This window comes from Anastrepha obliqua, chromosome 2 (genome assembly GCF_027943255.1).
Source record: "Anastrepha obliqua isolate idAnaObli1 chromosome 2, idAnaObli1_1.0, whole genome shotgun sequence".
Lineage (NCBI taxonomy): Eukaryota > Metazoa > Arthropoda > Insecta > Diptera > Tephritidae > Anastrepha > Anastrepha obliqua.
In genome coordinates this window covers 35,258,279-35,276,636 of record NC_072893.1, presented here as the reverse complement: position 1 = coordinate 35,276,636, position 18,358 = coordinate 35,258,279, and the positions used below count along the sequence as shown (strand labels likewise).

The window sequence follows — 18,358 nt, the reverse complement described above, 5'->3', positions numbered from 1 at the left end:
GATAAAACCAGTACAACTGTTGGCATGAATTACTTATTTATAAACAAATGCAAGACAAATTTGAGCAATTCCAAACCAATCTAGCATTCATAATAAATCCCTCAACACAAATAGTAACGAAATCCACATTCAGCCATTCGAAATCAGTCCTGGATCTCTGGATCGATTTTAAAAAATAAAGTTTTGTGGCGTGGAGAGTTTACAGAGTTCAAAAGCAAGTTGGGGGTCCAGTGAATAGCTTTAAAAGAAATGCCGCGAGTTGAGGACTTACATGCGACGCATAAAATAGTCTTCCTGACTGCTAAAGTGAGATGATTTATTGTTGGCAAGAAACAATTTTGTGGCTCTTCAAAAACTTTCAAATTTAAAATTTTGACTCTTCGCCCTCAAAAGATTGCCGACGCCTGCCTTAGGGCAACATATCATTTGATGCATTGCTCAAAAGGTACCAAGAGAGTATTGTGATGAGCAGAAATAGTGAAAGAATTCTTATTAACAGCGCTGCACTCGGTTCTAGGGCCCGAATGTGCCCCTCACGTCAGGGGTTTGAGAAAAAAATGGGGCAAAAACACTCAGAAACTCGTTTTTATGACATCTTTAGTCCACAGAGTCGTGTGCAGCGCACAATAATCCATTGGAAAGCAGGCTGGTATAAAAATTAAAAAAACAATTTGTAGACCTATATAAATGACCATACCGCGAACAAAAAAGATTGTCGAATTCCGTTGAAAGTTTACGGTAATGCTCAAGGCGCGCTTGTATGTATGAAGAGGTAACGAGAAGGTCATTCTAGAAACGTAAAGAGATTGTTACTAAAATCGTTTCGTATTAATTTGGTTATATGACATGACGTCCTACATCTCACCGTATTAGAGATTTGCGAATTCAGATATTATTTCAAAATATCTTTTTTTGTTTTCTTTTTTTGTTTTCTTGCACGTCCAGTGTTTTTACTGTTAGTTCAGGAGTTCGGTTTATTTTCTTTTTTTAGTGAAATGGTTTTAGAACTAAAACAAATCATCAGTGAAATTTCAGCCAAGCCCTGACACCTAAAACTGACTGCTTGAACTTGCAAGTAAATGTTTCGCACTTCTCGGCATTAAAAATACTAGATTTTTCTCAAATAATATAACATTTAAAGTCGAAAATCTCGCAAATTTGCTGAATTATCGTTTAACTAAATGAATACCAAATTACCTCAATAATAGCGACCATGTGTATCCAGGACGACTTTCTCGGTACCCCGGTGTTATCTCATAATTTGTACGTCGCTTCATTACACATAGAATTAGACGAGTTTAATTAGACTGGGAAAACGAGACGATTTAAATTGCACTACTCTACTCAAAATTTAAAACTAATGTAAATTCTAATTTGCAAAATTGTAGACAATCAGAGAAATTTACATAGATAACCACTTTCAACTCAAAAATCTCTAAGCTCACCCTAATCACTTCTTAATGAACTTTTCGCTTGCGTAACGTCTCGCTTGAACCTTTTCGAATCGTATATAAACTCAGTAGTCGCTGGCAATGAACAGTCAAAGTATTTTGAGTGACTATCTAAGCAAAAATGGAATATCTGGCTTACTTCGCAAAGCTTCTAATCCTCGTCTGTCTGGTTTCTGAAGCCATACAAGGCACTATCGGCATAGACATTGCACCACGCATAGTAGGTGGTCGAACCGCAGCCAGTGGTCAATTCCCATATCAGGTATCGGTGCGCGTAGGCGGAAAGCATACCTGTGGTGGCACAATAATTTCTGAAGACTTTGTGGTAACTGCCGCACACTGCGTTTACAGGTAAAATAAAGCTCACTATATAAAACTGGTTTACAACCTTAAACCGAACCTTGTTCCAGTGTTGCGCCAGCATACCTTACAATTCTAGCCGGTACCACAAATCGCACTGCAGACCGTGTAATTAAGGATGTGGTGAAAGTGATTCCACATCCTAACATAACTGCTAACTTCGACAATGACATTGCCTTACTTAAACTCAACGCATCACTCCAACTCAGCGATCTCATACAACCGATAACTCTTGCTGCTCTTGAGGCGCCCGTAGGCTCACAAATTACAATTTCCGGTTGGGGACGTACAAATGAAGGCGATCCACTCTCATCGCAACTATTGTACAATAAATTTGTGACAACCATAAGTGATGCTGATTGCACGCGAGCTATTGGTTATGATACATCTAAATCTGGAATTCTATGCCTTAGTAGGGGGTACGGAAATGGTATTTGCGATGGTGATGAAGGTGGTCCCGCCGTTTACAGAGGCACATTAATTGGCATTGCAAGTTTCCAAATAGGTTACTGTGGTAGTGGTGTAGCAGATGGCTACTCAAAGGTGAAATTCTTCAGAGATTGGCTGATTGAAAATAGTGCCACAGACACCGTGCCTGTTTAAAAAGGTATTTGCTTGTTTAGATAAACTTTCAAAATTTTGTAAAAATATTTAAAGGAAATGTAAAATTAAATTAAATAAATTTGTATGAGCATACCGTATTTTGGTTTGAAAACATTCTATTTTATAAAAATAAACCATACGTGGTTGTGGGTGTGTTCCAGTTTCGCCTAAAAGCATTCCTGTACCTTTCAAACGACTGCTGAGTTTTCGTGAGCTTGCATTCGAGCATTCAAGCCTAAATGTTGTTAGGTGGCACTGGGATCGATATACCGCAAACATTTCATTTATTGTGTTATGTTATAAACTATTGTGTGAGAACAACTATTCTACTAAAATTAGTCTGCTGCATGGCGTTGAGGCGGGAGTTTTTAGGAAATTGTAGTCCGTCCGTTACCGTCCGATGTCGTGTGTGTGCAGAACGGTGTATAAAGAAATACTATATTACACCGGTTGACGTTGAGACACGCTTCTCGAACTAGTTTTGACTTTTATTCGGAAAATCTGTATACTAGATTTGCGAACATACATATCGAGCAGAGAGCAGAGAGCATATACTCATAGAAGTGATATCGTAATGTTCAGAAAAACTACAACTTATTCGAGAATCGAAAAGAGTTTCTTCTAGGTATTCTGCAGCGGTATTGAAATTGTTCAGGATCCTGAAAAGCCACCTGCAAAGCTGGGGTCAGGAAGGAAATCTGATGGCTCCTTCACTGAGAGGCACAGTGAGGCAACGCGTGGGAAACATGGTTTCAGCAGTGAGTAGTTTGTGAATTCTCGTACTAATACTAAGCTTATTTACACTCGGTTGCTTTCAGGAACTTCACTGGCATGCCCTTTTTAAGTCAAAACATTTGATTGAAAAACTTGTTTATACCAAACGAATCGAGCGCTCGAATAATAATCCCTGGGAGCAGCTAACTAGGTGGTTCAATAAGTTTTGCATTTCGATGAGAGAGGGCGTTGCTACTAGCCTAAACTTTATTTTGTTATGTTGGTACACTCTTCATATGAACATACGTGAAGTTCCATACCAATATCTCAATTCATTCTCGGGTTTTTGGCCGAGCTTCTCCTCCTATTTGTGGTGTGCGTCTTGATGTTGTTCCACAAATGGAGGGACCTAAAGTTTCAAGCCGACTCCGAACGGCAGATATTTGTATGAGGAGCTTTTTTAAGGCAGAAATACACTTGGAGGTTTGCCATTGCTGGCCGAGGGGCGACCGCTATTATAAAAATGTTTTCCTTAAATTTGGTGTTTCACCGAGATTCGAACCTACGTTCTCTCTGTGAATTCCGAATGGTAATTACGCAACAACCCATTCGGCTACGACGGCCATTCTTTGTTTACAATCCATTTAATATCGGCGTGTCACAGTATTTTCTACAATAAAAAAATGAAGTCTGGAATTCTTGAATTATTATTTTTAGGTTAAAATCAAATGAAATTCGTGAACGAATGTTGAAAATGTATAAGGACATTTCGCCATCAATTAGTGCAGTAGAAAAATGGGTTGCTGGATTTAAACCTGGACGTACAAGCCTTGAAGACGAGCCATATAAGGATGTCCAAAAACAGCAAAAGTGACCGAAAGAGATTTAGTAGAAGCTCTTGGCATCTCATTGGGCAATTTAAGCAATATTTTGACTGAAGTACTGGGTTTCAGAAAGCTGTGTGCACATTGGCTAACAATGGAAGAAAAACACATTCAAATGCGACTCTCTCAACAGCATTAAGAGCGTTTTCAAAAGGATAAAGTGTGAGTCTTAGGCCCATCACCATGATCCTAAATCAAAACAAGAGGCTAAATATCGGTGGGAACCTGGATCTTCGGCTCTGACACGAGTTCGCGCCCAGAATACCGGACGCGGGATGTGCAGGTCATTGACCGGTATGTTCTTCAGGATGGCCACTACGGACGCAAAACGTTTTCCTTTCATGGCCAAATGTAATTTTCCGAATAGATAGAAGTCACAGGGAGCCAAATCAGGCGAATACGGTGACTCATTCATGGTTAAAATGCCATTTCTAGTCAAAAAATCAGTCACAAGAGTGGATCGATGAGATGGTACATTATCTTGCAATAAGCGCCAGCTTCCTCCTTCGCGGTATTCAGGGCGAATACGACGAATGCGATGCAACAAACGCTTCAAAATGCCACAATAGAAAGTAGCATTCACGGTTTGACCCATTACCACGAACTCCTTGTGTACAATTCCCTTCAAATCGTAAAAACAAATAAGCATCGACTTGATTTTTGACTTTTCCAAACGCGATTTTTGGGGGGGGGGGGGGGGGGGGGACTTATCTAGGGCCTTCCATTCGGCACTATTACGCTTAGTCATGTTAGAAGCTCCACGTTTCATCACTAGCTATAATGTTGCAGAGGAAGTTCTCACCTTTTCTCGCCTCATCAATGAGGCCTTTCGAATGTTGAATTCTGAGCAATTTTTGGTTCTCAGTTAACTTGTGCGGAAAGAAAGGTACACAAATCTTTTGTAAGCCCAAATCGTCAGTTAAAATGCGATAAATCGATGTTTTGGAGATGTTCATCTCCGGTTCCATGAATTTATAATGGTTTCTGTTCATTTTTGTTAAATTTACGAAAAATTTCTCACAACCATTTCTGAAACGTGTAAACCACTTATAAACTCTGACACGAGATAGACAATCATCGCCATAAACTTTTTTCATCAATTAAAATGTTTCCCTATTTAAAACAAAATTTGATATTAGTTCTTTGTTCGAAACTCATTTTTATACCGATGACATAAATATACTGACACTGTTGACGCAATCACTTCGCTTCCGACAACACACGAGCAACACGGTACGCCTCTCCTTTTGTCGTCACCACTCATTCACAAGTTACGAATTGAAACCCGCCTAATATTAGAAATGAGAGTTGGCAGCACTGAATATTGTGAGTTATACCAGTTTTAAGAGGTCCTGGCGAATCTTGCTCGATCACTTTGATGCTGCTTTCACATGTACATCATCGACCTTGACAACCGCGCTAACTTTTCCAAATTGGATAAAGAAGCAAAGCGAATGGGTCTGCTGGTGAACGAGTACAAAACGGAGTACCTCTTGTCATCAAACAAACAGTCGGCGCACTCGCGTATCGGCACCCACGTCACTGTTGACAGTTACGATTTTGAGGTTGTAAGAGACTTCGTTTATCAGATTTAATACCGGACCAGTTTTAATACCGATAATAATGTCAGCCTTGAAATCCAATGGAGAATCTCTCTCGCTAACAAGTACTACTTTGGACTAAGTGGGCAATTGAGTAGTCCTCTTTTCCTCTTTCAACGAACCAAACTATCACTTTATAAAGCTCTCATCATGCCCGTCCCCTCATGTGGCGCAAACACTTGCAGGATAACAACATCCGATGAGGTGTCCCTTGGAGTGCTTGATGGCGATGGAACAATGAGCTGTATGAACTTTACGACGACTAGCTGGGTCATCTAAATGGATACCGATGGCCCGACTCTGAAAGTACTTGATGCGGAACAAGCTAGTGGTAGTAGATGAAAAGGAAGACCTCCTCTGCATTGAAAAGATCAGGTTGATCCGTTTAGAACAAGAAAGAAACGACTGCTTCAAAATTGACATCTACCGAAATAGCGGGCTATTCAAAACAACACTGGGTTTTCTTCAACTCTTTCGGCTACAACAGCAATATTTTCGGCTGTTCTTGAGCGATGTGCACGGGTTTTATTCTTCACATCACTAACTTGTCCCAACAACTCGTCCTTTTTCACCAATTTCTGTATTGCGGTCCGACAAGGTGCTTCAGGATGACCCAAAAATGTTCGAGTTTTACAAACCGTCTCTGCCAAATGTTCACCATTTTTTAGTGAATTTCGTTCCATTTTTATTAATGGCGTAGTTTTTACTTGTCAAATATCAAAAAATTACAGCTTCAAAAGTGACATCTACCGAAATAGCGGGCTATTGTAAATAACACCTGTTATTGGAAAACTCTTTAGTATAACACAGTTCAAGCTTGAAGTGGATGAAAATTCACTTTGATTGTTAATCATTTTTCTCTGATGGTGCTGCGCATTTTCTCCATATAAAAGATGTCATCCAATGGCACTCCAATTTTTTTTTTTTTTTTTGTTTGTTTTGTAAATTCTGCAAAATGATTTTCATTTGTGTATCGAAAAATATTTAATGATAGATAGAAGCAATACTCGTCAGAAGGAAGGTAACGGCAAATTTAGGCAGCAATACTCTAAGCAGACAGGTCTGCAGAGGCACCTCAAGGTGGTGTCCTCTCCCCTCTCCTCTGGATTTTGGCGGTAAAATCGCTTTTGCTAACCCTGATGACCTAGCAATTGCTGTTAACGCAGATTACCTAACTCCCTCATGGACATTCTGCGCTCTAACATGACAACGCTTAAGAGCTGGACTGAGAGAAGGGTACTCGCTATAAATCCCGCAAAAACTTAAATAATTCTCTTCACAAAGAAACATAGTCTCCCCGCTAATCTTTAAGGGTATGGAGATTCTTTTGAAAGAGAATGTCAAGTACGTAGGACTCATATTAGATAGGAAACTCACATAGAAACCTAATATTGAGGAAAGAGTAAAAAAGGCCAACGTTGCATTATATACTTGCAAAGGAGCGGTCGGTATTGAATGGGGGTTAACACCTCGCGTTACTCATTGGCTATATACCTCGGCAGTTAGACCAATCTTAATACATATATGGAATACTTGTATGGTGGACATCTACTCTAAAGGCGAGTTACGCTAAAATCATGAGTAAGGTCCAAAGAACAGCTCTTTTATGCATCTCTGGTGCTTTAAGGACTACCCCAAACAAATTTAGTGCACTAAATCTCGTAGGGAAAAACGTGGCCGCCGACTCGGCACTTAGACTCAAAAGTATGGCGCTATGGAAAGAACTACACCGCCATTCTTTCCATAGCGCCTATATTTTGAACACTCTGAACAGTCACAAACAAGAAATTCTATTCTACTCCTAGACTTATTTTTGACAATCTCTTCAAGACAAGTAGGAGTGGCAGACACCAAGGCCATGGAGAAGGGGGGAATTAAATTTTTATACAGATGGTTCCAAACTAGACGATAAAGTTGGCTATAGAGTATTTTCGAAAGAATTAGGACTAGAACTGTCCTTTCGAATACCAGACTACTGCAGCGTCTATCAGGCCGAGGTTCTAGCTATAAAAGAAGTGGCTACATACCAAAATACGCATGCCGAAACAAAAGCGACTATAAATATATTCTCGGATAGCCAAGCGGCCCTCAAATCAATGAAAGCGGCTATACTAAAATCGAAGGTTGCACAGGAATTCCAGGCAGCCCTAAATGATAGTAGTGTCGTATTCAAGGTCAACCTTATTTGGGTTCCGGGGCACAAAGATATTGAGGGAAATTGTAGAGCTGATGAGCTAGCCAGAAAAGGTACTGCTCTTCAACTGTTCCGTGATAAAAGTACCATTGGAATACCTTTGGCCACGAGTAAATTAATAATAATATGCGTAACAGCCAGGCTACTATGGTCGCAAATAAACAAGAAAAGGACAAAGGAATTGCTTAGCCTCTCAAAAGAAGATATCTCGAAGGTCGTGGCTTGTTTAACCGGTCACTGTAGAGCATTTCCTTTGCAATTGTCCAGCCTTAGCTAAAATCAGAGCAGGTTATCTAGGTAAATACTTTTTCAATTCTCTTACAGAACTGTCTGGCGTAGGGTTGGCATCAATACTGCGTTTCATAAGAGCCACAAAATGGTTCCACGAAGGAAGATAAATGAGGTTCCCAATTACTTGAAAAATAATTATTTCCCAAATTTTGGCGGTAGGCAATCCCAAAGAGCCATCGTAATATTACAGAATTCATATTTCATGAAGCGGGAGTTTAGCACATTTAAGTCTGTGAGGCGATAGAGAAGTGCCTCAGGAATACTTTGCCAGCTGTAAGAGGAATCACCGTCCCATCCAAGGCATTACAAGTAGAAGTAGGGTAAGCTTTGAAGGGACTGAAGTTAATTTAAAAATCAACAATTGATTAAAACACAATTCCCTATAGTCTCTGCTGATGCAAAAAGGATAGATATGTGGCAAAGATTTCTTTTTTTTCATTTTTTGAATCATGATTTAGCAACCTAGGAGATGAGTAAATAAAATGGATTAAGAGTTAGGCGTAGCCAAACTAGGGAACACTGCAACCTAAAGGACTTGTTCCAGTTAATACACTTCGAACCCAAGAATGATACAGGTAGAATACAAGATTGCGCCTTCCCAAGTGCTATGACGCCAGTACTGAATGTAGGCAAAACAAATGGAGAAGAAGAATAAGCGAAAGTGAGTAAAAAGCCAAGAACATATAGTAAAGTAAATTGTGCTCATATACAGCTGCACGTGCATGCATTTGCACAAAAGGGTTTGCTTATTTTCTGTACTGATGTCGCTCCATTGACAAAATAAAGTAGCCTTCCTGTGCCACTTTCTGAATTCCCTACATTCTGTTTCTAATCCTAGCTACTCAGAAGCTTTTGGAAATGCAATTGCCGCAGGCTAAATCTCTGTCTTGATAAGACAACAGAAAACATGCGCCTATGTCGCCTTCTACTTTAAAGAATGTCGGCGTTTTGTTTGATTAGCGCTACCGGTGCTGAGAAAACTCAATCGGTTGCGTGATTGCTAACCAGTGGCCCGCCTAATACATTTTCTACTAAGTCTGAGAACCAAATCGCCCTACGATACCAACTGAGCTCCAAGTTTAACTTTCAGTAGTTGTAAATCTAATAAATGGAAGTTATATGAAGGGCGCGCTTGTATGTATGAAAAGGTAACGGGAAGGTCATTCTAGAGATTATTACTAAGATCGTTTCGTACTAATTTGGTTATTTGACATGACGTCCTAAATTTCGCCGTATTCGAGATATGCGAATTCCAATATTATTTAAAAACATTTTTTTTTATTGTTTCTGCACGTTCAGTGCTTTTACTCTTAGTTCAAGGGTCCGGTTTGTTTTCTATTGTATTTTTATCGAAATGATTTCAGAATTATTAAGAATCTTCAGTGAAATTTCTGGCAAGCCCTAACACCTAAAACTGACTGCTTGAACTTCCAAGTAAATATTTCGCACTTCACTGCATTAAAAATAATAGATTTTTCTCAAACAATATTTAAAGTCGAAAATCTCGCAAATTTGCTGAATTATCGTTTAACTAAATTAATACCAAATTACCTCAATAATAGCGACCATGTGTATCCAGGACGACTTTCTCGGTACCCCGGTGTTATCTCATAATTTGTACGTCGCTTCATTTCACATGGACAGCGCGAATTTAATTAGACTGGGAAAACGAAGCGATTTAAATTACACAACTCTACTAAAATTTAAAACTAATGTAAATTCTAATTTGCAAAATTGTAGACAATCAGAGAAATTTACATAGATAACCACTTTCAACTCAAAAATCTCTAAGCTCACCCTAATCACTTCTTAATGAGCTTAATGAACTTTTCGCTTGCGTAACGTCTCGCTTGAACCTTTCCAAATCGTATATAAACTCAGTAGTCGCTGGCAATGAACAATCAAAGTATTTTGAGTGAATATCTAAGCAAAAATGGAGTATTTGGCTTACTTCGCAAAGCTTCTAATCCTCGTTTGTCTGGTTTCTGAAGCCATACAAGGCACTATCGGCATAGACATTGCACCACGCATAGTAGGTGGTCGAACCGCAGCCAGTGGTCAATTCCCATATCAGGTATCGGTGCGCGTAGGCGGAAAGCATACCTGTGGTGGCACAATAATTTCTGAAGACTTTGTGGTAACTGCCGCACACTGCGTTTACAGGTAAAATAAAGCTCGCTATATAAAACTGGTGTACAACCTTAAACCATACTTTGTTCCAGTGTTTCGCCAGCATACCTTACAATTCTAGCCGGTACCACAAATCGTACTGCAGACCGTGTAATTAAGGATGTGGTGAAAGTGATTCCACATCCTAACATAACTGCTAACTTCGACAATGACATTGCCTTACTTAAACTCAACGCATCACTCCAACTCAACGATCTCATACAACCGATACCACTTGCTGCTCTTGAGGCGCCCGTAGGCTCATTAATTACAATTTCCGGTTGGGGACGTACAAGTGAAGGCGGTCCAGTCTCATCGGAACTATTGTACAATAAATTTGTGAAAACCATAAGTGATGCTGATTGCACCCGAGCTATTGGTTATGATACATCTAAATCTGGAATTCTGTGCCTTAGTAAGGGGTACGGAAATGGTATTTGCGATGGTGATGAAGGTGGTCCCGCCATTTACAGAGGCACATTAATTGGCATTGCAAGTTTCCAAACAGGTTACTGTGGTACTGATATACCAGATGGCTACTCAAAGGTGAAATTCTTCAGAGATTGGTTGATTGAAAATATTTCCAAACCAGATGTGTGTTAAAAGGGTATTTGTATTAATTATGAAATTGCAAAATTTTGTAAAAATATTTAAAACTGATGCGATTCCTAAAATATTAATATATTTTATTAAAAAGACAACTCGAGTTAGTTGTGAATCGGAAAGGGAAAGCTTCATTTAAAAAATTAAATTAATGTATAATTAATAATTAATAATAAAATATAATGTCTATTGTACTGGAACTTAAATAGTAATAGCAATGGTAATGGTAAAAGTAATGACCAAAAGAAAATGATAATAATGACCTTCAACAAAAGCAAATGTAAAATAGGGACCTAAATATATTTCTATAACCAAACGGTTTTAGTTTGAAAATATTCGATTTCTTAAAAATATACCAAATGTGAGTCTTTTCTTGTTTCCGCTAAAAGCATTCCTGTACCTTTCAAATGATTATTTGAGTTGTTGTGGGCATGCATTCGAGCACTCAAGAGCTTGTTTCGGCTGTTAGATGGCGCTGGTTATATGGCCACAGCCGGATATGCAGAAGTTTAAGCGCTAACACGGGCTACATTATTCCTCAGGCTAATTTCAACAGCGACCGAAGTGTAGTATTGGTAAAGAATGGATGGAGGAAGGGGCAACTTTCAACGCGCCACACCATTGACATATACACAGATGGTTTCAAAATGGAAGAGGGTGTTGGAGCCGCAGTATTCTGTAATGAATTAGGCTAGGAACAGTCATACAAATTGCAAGGCTACTGAAGTGTGATCCACGCTGAGATTCACTCTGAAATAAAATTTTGCATTGACAGCCAAGCAGCCATCAAAGCAAATGCAGCTGTAATAACAAACTCACACTGCATACGAGAATTTCGAAACAGGATGGATGAGCTGAGAACTGAGGAACAATCCAGCATCTACTGAGTTCGAGGGCACAAGGGAATTGAAGGAAACGAGAAAGTGGATACACTAGCCAAAGCGCAAATCTTCCTGCCGACAACGACTGGATATGGATGCAACAATGATTCAACAAGTGAAGTCAAGACGGGAAAGAACCAGTTCATGCAGGATCGGAAAAATCATGCAACGCAGGCACAATGTCACAGGTCTACAAATTATATTTTATCTTTTCCCAGGAAAGAGTGTAAACTTGTAGTGGAGATACTGACGGGACACTGTCTCACTCCACTGTACGTGGCCAAACTGGCGCTAGCGCAGAACGATACCTGCGCAATATGTAACGAAGTCAACGCGAGAGGATCTCTGGAACAGCTACTCAGTCACTGTCCTCCACTAAGCAAAAGATAAATAAACTGTTTGGATTCTGCATCATTTTGAGCCTTTGAAAGTGTGGCAGATCAAAAAATTAGCAGCCTACTTAAATTATCTAAACTGGGTATTAGAGACAAAATATAAAGTTATTATGGTGTTCCGGTGGTCTAGAGCTCGAAAATTTAGGGTATTTTCAAGATTTTTTTTTTTTTTTGCAATAAAAAAATTAAAAACAATATTTAAATATTTTAGGCTTTTTATTTAACTTCTTTAGCATACAAAAATTAAAAAAAAAATGTATTTTAAAAATGGCGCTGAAGTTGAGCCTTCCGAAAAATCGGACCGGAAGCGTCATTTTGGCTCTTCTAATAAAACACAAAAACCAAAGAAATTATGAATCAGAATGACTCTAGCTAGACAAAAAAACACAAAATTTGACAAAATGACCTCAAAGTTTTGAGAGTGAATATTTTCCATTGATGCCACCGCGAATCTGACTCTACCTTATTTTTTTTAAGCAGTTTTATTAAACCTTTTGGCTTATACAGCTAATATTCTTCAAAATAGGACCCTTGAGTGTTAATACACCGCTGGTAGTGGTCCTTCCACTGCAGGAACCATTTTTTAAACTCATCCGCCGGAATCGCTTCAATTCGGCTGTCACAGTTTTTTGGATCGCCTCGATGGAGTCGAAACGCCTCCCCTTCAGCTTTCTTTTCAGGCGAGGGAACATGAAGAAGTCCGGAGGGGACAGGTCTGGGCTGAAGGGAGGGTGGGTGGGGAAGCACCGGAACCCCCATCTTGGCCAATGCAGAGGTGCAAAGGAAGGCGGTGTGCGCTGGCGAATTGTCGTGATGAAGGGTTCAATTGTTGACGAGATCGGGTCGAGCCCGGGCTACGCGGTTTATCAGCCGAAGGAGCACTTCTTTGTAAAATGCCGCGTTTACAGTGCTTCCTGGAGGTACAAACTCCTTGTGGACGATGCCTCGAGAGTCGAAAAAGATGATCAGCATGGTTTTGACGTTGGATTTCGTCACTGCAAAATCTTAACACACTTTTAAAACAGCTTTCACGCGCGGAGCGATGTTGACTGCACCGCTTCTGCCAGCGAACTGGGACCGGTTTCTAGTGAAAGGTCCAATCGCTTGGCAGATGCTCCGCGCGGGAAGGCTAATTACTTTTCAATCAAACCTTGTAGTGCCAAACACAGCTTGACTATAATGTTCGCTGCTAGAAGTTGAAGAGTATCAACCTACACGATACACGTCGCGTGGGTGTTTCTTTCTGCGACAGATGTGACAGTGCGCCAACCTAAATTCCATCAATATTCTCCACTACATCCACAGCTCTGTACCTGTAGATATCTGCCTATTGCAGGTCTCATAATGGTATCAAAACGGCAGTTTAGTGGTACTTGGGGAGTGCCACAGTAGTCCTTCCCCCATTTCATCTACCTACCTACCATATTTCGGGACAGTGAAAATCTGCTGCCGATCCCACCCCAGCGAGTTCATCAGAAATTTCATGACCTTTTATTCCAGTGTGACTCGGAAACCAACAGAGTATAATTTTATTTGTTGTACTAAGTCGGTTTAAGTTGTTAAGGTAATCGTACACTAGTATCGATTCCACAGAATGTGAAGCTTCTGTTTTTAATGAAGCTCGACTGTCCGAGTATATAGCTATGTGTGCACCCTTGTTGTCCGTCATTTGATTTATACTCGCACAGTTTGAAATTGCTTGAATTTCAGCCTGAAAGATGCTAGGCCATTTGTCCATTGGTTCGAAGATTTTCGTATTGGAAACATTCGATACTTCTGGGATAGACCCAAGATCATCCCAGTCTTCATGCATATTAATGCGCAGATTCTCTGATGCGGTATCTCTGCACCAACAAAACACTGCAATAAAACAAAGACTGGTAGTAAAGATTATGATGACCGATGCAATTTTGCTTGCAGTCATTACTGAAAAACAGTGATGGCAAACAGGAAGACGTTTGTATTTCTGCCAAAAACCCCATTAATTCCTACAACTCTTCAATTTCAAACCCTCTTCCTCATTGAAGACATTTAGTCCACTTGAGACCTATGGCTTCAAGCGTCCATTCTATTGGCAACAGCCGAAACCAGCACGAACTTTCTTAATATTTTATTAAAGTGCACCTATCCAGTAATAAAATACTCGATGGATTCGTAAAATTTAGCACGCATTTGGTTACAACCTGCTAAAGCTTTCATGTTGCCAGCTAAAATTTTTTTTTAAAGCGTTGAAAAAAATGGTTAATATATACATTCGTGGCAACGCAAATCTTTTCACCTTTTTTCACTTTTCCAGTTTTCTTCAATTACTGCGGTTTAACTTACCAAGTCTTTCTAAAAATCAAAATATATGCAAAATAGAAAATAATGTTTCGTGAATGAACATTTTTGAGCAAAAAATTATTAATTTTTAACCATGAAGATATTTTTTCATGCGAATATTATGCATTGAAATTATTCCAACATCTGAGTAACTTTTGCGCTTGTTTTCGATGTAAATAAGTGACAAATATTTTAGTAAATGCTCTAAAATGCAGTTGAATCACCTTTTCAAGAATCTCTTTTGGAATTTCCTGTTCCCATACCTTGGTAAACACATTTTTCAGTCCTGCCTTGGAGTTCTGTGCTGAGCCACGTTCGTTTTTATCGTGTACCATAGATGCTCAATCAGGTTTAAGGCGGGATAATTTCCTGGCCACGGAAGGATTAAATACCATAAAAACTAAATTGGTAAATGACGCGGGTCGTCCCGAAAGATGAGCTCAGAATTATGCCCATATTGTTTTTCTCCGACGGGAAGGATATAATTGGATGCAACTTCTCCATACTCTTGGGCGTTCATCATTCCATCAACAAAGAGCAAAGGACCCCATATAGCGAAAGAAAAACATGCCCAAACCATTTGGATTTCAGGATACTTAACCAATATCGACACACAATTCCCTTTAAAGCATCCACCTGGAAATCGACGGACATAAGGTAAATGGTCGTTGCCGGGCAAATGGATTCTGCTTTCCATTTTCCACTGCCCCAAGAGCCAGTTACGATGCGCTTTTGCCCATTCCCACCGAGCAAGTCTCATTTTTTTAGACAAAAAATTATTTTTGCGCGGGTTTCCTTGTATTCAAGCCTTACTCCTATAGCCTCCTGCGTACAGTTCTTGAACTTATGGCTGCATTTTGTTATTCTTCTAGACCCTTTCTAATTACTATGGAGTTTTTAAAGCGGTCCTTTAAAAAAATACTACGATGAACACTATCTGTTCGGATAGAAGTCTTTCCCCTAATTCCGAATCTACTCTGACGCTCTAAACGATCATCCTGGTTATCTTTATTTTTAGTGAATTTGATTTTTTTACTGTTAGATGACTACATCCAACTTTTCTCGCTATCTCGCGAATAGGCGCTCGTTCTTTTTCTCAAGTACAAATAATTTTTTTGTCACGAGTGAATTGCTTATATTTAGCGCATATTTTTTAAGTAGATTTCTCGCAGGCTCCTAAAATAACTTTGTCAACATTTTGCACTTCAATTTCCAATAAAAGCAGTGGCGCACTTCATAATAAAAAGTTAAATCCTTTCAACTCGAACTACTATGAAATGCATAATTAAGCGAAAAAATTTAGTGATAAGACTTGTGTGGCCACGATCAGTCGTGAAAAATAAATTTCACGGCAAATATTTTCGTTGAACGTTGTGACCCATCAACTCCCACCTAAACTAGTCGCTTTGACGCTGACCTCACAAAACCACTCAAAAACGTTTGGTTTAATTTTCGCTAGAAGATTAAAATGTTCTAAGAAATGATTCTTCAGAAAATTTGACTCGTGTTTAGAAGACCCCTAAGGAATTTTGCGCGCTTAAAAAAAAATAAAATGAGTTGCCTGGGAAGTTTTGCCTTGCAGCTCAGTCAGTTCTTTTCAGCAAGAGAATGAAAAAGTCACTCTAAAAGATTCACCTCGTAAATAACCGTGTTTGGTATCAAACGGTTCCTTGAGGTATTTCCCTATTCTAATCGAGTTGTTAGCATTATCTGACGTCATTTTACAAAGGTGCATTACTTTTCTGATACGCCAAATACGGGCTCTAGTTAGCTGGTCAAATAATAAAAGTAATTTAGTTTGGTTAAATAAATTTTTACTTATTTAATAATTTCAATGACTTGCCATGCCTGCATATGAACGTGTGTGTGTGTGTTGCGTGTGTGCTATTTCTCATACGGCTCTTCTACGTGCTTAGCCCCATAAAGTTTGCCGCTTTACGGCAATGTGTGCATTCAGGCAAAATATTCTAAGCGTTTTGACCTTTGGCTCGACACCTTCGTCATCAACAATTTACAGTGCAATAGCAACAGCATAGAGCACTGAGCACGGCATATCATTTTACATAATAACAAGTTGCCCGGTGCAGCACAGCAAGAGCACTTACTCTCATTTACTGTATGTGTATGCAATTTGTATGCATGTATGGGTGTGTATGGGGATATGTGCGAGTGTGTTAAACACTCATACGCAGCGTTGGGCAGCTGTGTTGTGCTTACTAAGTATGAAAATGTTTATGTTTGTATTCACTTGTAAATTTGCTTTGATTTGCTTTACAGCTCCTGAGCAGCGCTACAACATCTATACAGCGATTTAAAAAAGGAAAACAGAGAGGCATAACAAAAAAAAAGAACAAAAACAAGCAGAAAATTCACGCTGATGCGGCGAATGGTGGAAGAAACAGGCCAAGAAGAAAGCTTCAGCGCAAATTGTTTACACTTCTGCGGGCTTTCCCTGCTTTTTGAGGCAGAAAGAATGCCTTTTTACAGCAGCCAACTGCTCGCTTTTCACTTTCACTTTGACTCTGACTTTCGCTTTCACTACTTCTATATCCTCTATCCTGCACTGCTGCATTATTACGCTTTACTACTCTTATTTGCGTTGTTTCTTCATTTCTCTTTGCCAACTTCTTTGCAGTTTAATTAGTTTATTTTGCAATACATTCCTTTTTGATTGTCTTACCGCTTGGAAGCTCTCCGCTCTCACTTCTCAGTTCGTTGCTTTGGTGACAGCTTCCGCGCTTTTTTCGCACTCTCGAGTTCGCTCCTGCTCTCACTTTCTCTCACCCATGCAGCGTGTTGAACTTGCACAACTAAAAAGCTATTGTCCATCCTTAATCCTTCGGCAGATTGTGGCGCCATCTGTGCGCACTTTTATACAGCATCACTGACCGGCTGGAAACACGTCGCATGCGACTGGTGTTGTGCTGTAAACATACTCGTACTCGTACTGGAAATTCCAGAACTTTTAGCGAATGCAACGCTGCAGCTTTTTCCATCTCTTGACAATCCACGCTCTTTATCGCATTTATTTATTTGTTTTCAATAATCGCTTCGTTGGCTTTGTAATCAATTGGTTGGCTGAGCATTCACTTCAAGAGGCACACGCTGTTTGCATCATATGTATGCATATGCGCAAGTATATATATTTATTTTATATTATAAATTGCTCGTATGCGATGCATCAAACTATTGAAAAATTTCGGAAATTTTTTTCGCATTTCCGCACGCTTTCAGTTGAAAATTTCAATGTCTTAACATCATTGACCTGAACAAACACAAACCTTCACAGAAAATCAGAGAAAACTAATAAAAATGAATTCTTCAGAACAATAAAATTTATTTAAATATCTCAAGGAAAATCTCGGCAGCAAACTCGGTGCAGAAATTCACATGTAACACTATGCGGCAAAACCAAAATTTTTCCATAAGTTGCCATACAAATTTTTTGTTTTGATTTTTTTCAGACGTTTAGTGTGAAATTTGCGCTTTGGTGTATTAAGAGTTTTATAATAGAAATTTTTGGTGCATATTCCTGTATTCGATTTTAATCGTTATATTTATAACAAGAAATACACCCTAGTAGCCTTCCTAGATATCGAGGGCGCGTTCAACAACATCCTACTGAACACCATAATAAAGACACTGACTGATTTCGGGATCTCCGGGACTTTGGTTGAGTTCATCAAAAACATGCTCATGCCCACCTACCTTAACCGTTATATGACTTTGTTATGTGTATGTTGTGGTCTTCCCCACAAAAGAGACAAGAAATACACACCTATTGAGGAGTTAGAGGGTTAAAATTTCCCATAAAAAATGCGTGGTTAGCTTTTACATCGAACTGCTGAGCACATCATATACCTAAAATGTAAGATTAACTCAGTTTTCTT

The 18,358-nt window shown here is 39.3% G+C and overlaps 2 protein-coding genes across 2 annotated transcripts; both read left to right on the top strand.

The window, feature by feature from the left end:
• Positions 1-1,533: 1,533 nt before the first annotated feature.
• LOC129237696 (serine protease SP24D-like) lies at positions 1,534-2,512 on the top strand. The gene is made up of 2 exons (XM_054872584.1): positions 1,534-1,802; positions 1,862-2,512. The coding sequence occupies exons 1-2, from the start codon at positions 1,573-1,575 to the stop codon at positions 2,412-2,414; spliced, it is 783 nt and encodes a 260-aa protein (XP_054728559.1). The 5' UTR covers positions 1,534-1,572; the 3' UTR covers positions 2,415-2,512.
• A 7,487-nt stretch (positions 2,513-9,999) lies between these two features.
• Positions 10,000-10,968, top strand: LOC129237626 (serine protease SP24D-like). The gene is made up of 2 exons (XM_054872489.1): positions 10,000-10,261; positions 10,321-10,968. Exons 1-2 carry the CDS (start codon positions 10,032-10,034, stop codon positions 10,868-10,870), a joined length of 780 nt encoding a protein of 259 aa, XP_054728464.1. The 5' UTR covers positions 10,000-10,031; the 3' UTR covers positions 10,871-10,968.
• Positions 10,969-18,358: the final 7,390 nt, after the last annotated feature.